Source organism: Eleutherodactylus coqui, chromosome 3, assembly GCF_035609145.1.
Source record: "Eleutherodactylus coqui strain aEleCoq1 chromosome 3, aEleCoq1.hap1, whole genome shotgun sequence".
NCBI classification, from domain to species: domain Eukaryota; kingdom Metazoa; phylum Chordata; class Amphibia; order Anura; family Eleutherodactylidae; genus Eleutherodactylus; species Eleutherodactylus coqui.
In genome coordinates this window covers 70,006,598-70,009,741 of record NC_089839.1, presented here as the reverse complement: position 1 = coordinate 70,009,741, position 3,144 = coordinate 70,006,598, and the positions used below count along the sequence as shown (strand labels likewise).

General features: G+C 46.7%; 1 protein-coding gene across 1 annotated transcript; it reads right to left on the bottom strand.

Moving 5' to 3' along the window:
- Positions 1 to 848: 848 nt before the first annotated feature.
- On the bottom strand, positions 849 to 1,980 carry LOC136620762 (protein kinase C delta type-like). The gene is made up of 4 exons (XM_066595735.1): positions 1,926 to 1,980; positions 1,686 to 1,748; positions 972 to 1,526; positions 849 to 893 (listed from the first exon to the last, which is right to left on the bottom strand). The coding sequence occupies exons 1-4, from the start codon at positions 1,964 to 1,966 to the stop codon at positions 869 to 871; spliced, it is 684 nt and encodes a 227-aa protein (XP_066451832.1). The 5' UTR covers positions 1,967 to 1,980; the 3' UTR covers positions 849 to 868.
- Between the last annotated feature and the right edge of the window lie 1,164 nt (positions 1,981 to 3,144).

Below are 3,144 nucleotides of genomic sequence, written 5' to 3'. Positions count from 1 at the left end.
GTGATGTCAGCTAAGGATTGTATTTCTTTATGTTTATATTATGTCATTTATGTGGCTATTTCCTTATAAATAAGACCTAACCCTATTTAAGGCTATGGGTTGGTCAAGTGGAAGGCAAAAACCTCTTTGAGGTATGAGCCAATTGTTCTCAAGTTGGAAAAATTCCTTCCTGACCCCAAATATGGCGATCAGAGCAAGTCCCAGGATCAAAGCCGACAACTACACCTATCTGTGTGCATACTTGTGTCTATGTATGTGTTAGTGTCTACACTTGTGTCTAACCTTCATGTATATGGTGCGTGCTACTTACCCGGCCTGTGCCGAGGTCTTACTAGTATCCAGGAGTTCAGGGATAATAGTCACTCGGGCTATTTTTCCTGAACTCGCCAGTTACCAATCAAGCACAGGCCTCTCCTGGGGGTGTAGAGGGTCTTCAGGAGAGGATGATGTCCGATGCCAGCCGGAGGATGTCAAGGTTCGGGATAGCATGATGGTAATGCAGATGCAGTTGATGGAGAGAGGATGTTGGTAAGCCGGGGTCTTCCACACCAGCAGAGTCGTGGGTTCAGCAGACAGTTGGTGCGGGCCAAGCCTACAAGACATAAGAGAGAATTGTCAGTTTTACCAGTTGTGCATGTAAACCAGTGAACTACTGTAACATGACGACTTGTATCAGGATCTGATTTGTATCTGATATAAAAAAATAGTTATTTTCTCCAACTGCGTTAATATATTAAACTTTCTACGGTATGTGAAGTTCTGCTGCAGTGTATGAATATAATTGTAGGTGTCCTGTGTGTATATAGGTGTATAGATATGTATGTGTAGGTGTGTATAGAGGATACTTACCAGATGGTTGTGGCTTCCTTCACAATCGGATTCTTCTCGTCATCCTAAGAAGAAGCAGAGACATATTAATTACAGGAGCAATAATAATGAAGAACGTCATCCCTAGAGGAGGAAGATCTTACCGGGTCCAGCTTGGTGAAATGTACGAGAATCCGTCCACAGGGTGAAGGGGTGTCCCATTCTCTGGCCACGGCAGGTCTCGATTCCTGGGAATTCTGCTGAAGGGTTTGAATGGCGGCTCTGCTCTTCTCAGTTCCAGCTCCTCCCAATCTATAGTGTTGAAGAATCGGTGACCTCTGATGTTCTTGTGGACACCCAGCCGCTTCTTAGGCTTCTTCCGCAGCAGTCTCTTCACCAGATGCTTTACGTCAGCATCAAGCCAAGATGGAAATTTGGGCTTCTTTTTGGTGATGGACTTGATGATCTTTCTCCTGGAGGAGCCGTGGTAGAAAGGGGACTGTCCTGTCACCATCCAGGATATGACAATCCCCAGGCTCCACCAGTCCACTGCTGCGTCGTAGTCCTTCTCACGAAGCACCTCTGGGGCCATGAATCGATATGTGCCCGTCACTCCGCTGATCTTCTTAGAGGGGACGCCGCCGTCTTGGGCCAGCCCCAGGTCAATCAGGCGGATGTGTCCATCTCTGTCCAGCATGATGTTCGCCGGCTTTATGTCACTGCAATGAAAAAAAGAGAAATGTTAATCTGTTCAGGGATACTGAGAACTTAGGAATGTACTGCAGCAAAACCAGTCCTAATTCAGGACTCTGGAAGAGCTGGGTACATTATCTCCACCGTCGTAAGGAAACAGGGAGATGTGGGAGAGTTGTGCTTACCGGTGGATGATGTAGCGTCGGTGCAGGAACTGGAGGCCGCATGCTATCTCCGCTGTGTAGAATCTGGGAGGAGAGTGTAGTATCAATGACATGACATCAGTCTCCTGCCATCATGTCACCATCATATTGTCCCCACCAGAAGAGAAGAGGCGCTGTTTATGGCCTCCACTCTTCTATATCCGTCATGTCGCCCTCAGTACCCCCCCCTTCACCCCGTCTCCTGATTAGTCATTTACTCACCTCACATGGTTGATGTCCAAGCTGCCGCACATCCTGATCATTGCTGCAAGGCTTCCTCCGGACAGATACTCCGTGATGAAGTAGGCCCGGTCTGCAGACTGCTGTGTGGCGTACAGATGGCAGATGAAGGGGCAGTCTTGGGCCTTGAGGAGTATCCGTCGCTCTCTCCTTATGATGTCTGCCTTGCTCTTTCCTCTGCCGACGACCTTGATGGCCATGAAGGTGTTCGTTCCAGGGAAAGATGCCAGGACCACCTCAAGAAAACAAATATGAAACTATCACTGACAGCGGCAAGAGGGGAAAATCATTTAGTACATGGGGGGATATATCAATAGGCCACTTTCACATGGCCAAGAAGATCGCGCAAGATTTTTATGTTGCGAGACACACAAAGAATAACGGCATTCTTTTTAATGAAGTCATATACATGAGTGTTCTTCTCTTTTTTTCCCACACTGCATTTTGGTGCAGAAAAAAAAAATTGCAACACGCTCTCTTTGCACGTTCCTCGGAACTCATTGCCCATTGTTTTCAATGGGACAGGAAAACACACGGCATGGCGTGCGCTGCGAGGTTTCCAAATGCCGATTGCTACTTTACCTGGAGTAAATCACAGATAAGTGAGTGTGATATCAGGCCAAGTTTCACGGCTCGATATCGCGCTCAGCCGTGTGTAGATAGCCTAAGGCTAGGTCCACACATTGCAAATCTGCATCACCATCTGCATGAAAGACGTGGATTTTAACCCTTATTTGAAGGGATAAAATTCATGCTGAAAATTCCCAACATGAATTGCCATGAGGCAGATTTACAATCCGCCCCGTGAGCATAAGGCCGGGTCACATGACCATATAGGAATTGCGTATTATGCGAGCTCTGTAAGCCCATGTAATTGGCTGTAGCTCGCAGACAATTAATTGTATTGTCTTACGCAGTTCCATTTACATGAGCGTGTTGGAGTTGTGTAAGAATACTCGTCGGATGCTTCATTCCATCAGATATTTAATCTGCCATATCCTCTTATCGACCAGCAATACAATTCCCACAGAAGGAGATGTCACACAGACATTGGGAACGGTTGAGACCGCTAGTGGCCATTCATACCGTGGGGATTCACAGCCCCAAATACCTGACTCTTCTAACATAGACAATAAGGCCCATTTACACATAACGATTGTGGCTCAAAATTCAGTCAAACAAACAAAAGTGCGCGATAATT

Coding starts and splice junctions, on each gene's coding strand:
- LOC136620762 (XM_066595735.1), bottom strand. CDS start 1,966: ATGATCAGGATGTGCGGCAGCTTGGACATCAACCATGTGAG. Junction 1,749..1,925: donor TTGGACATCAACCATGTGAG/GTGAGTAAATGA, acceptor CTCTCCTCCCAG/ATTCTACACAGCGGAGATAG. Junction 1,527..1,685: donor CGACGCTACATCATCCACCG/GTAAGCACAACT, acceptor TTTTCATTGCAG/TGACATAAAGCCGGCGAACA.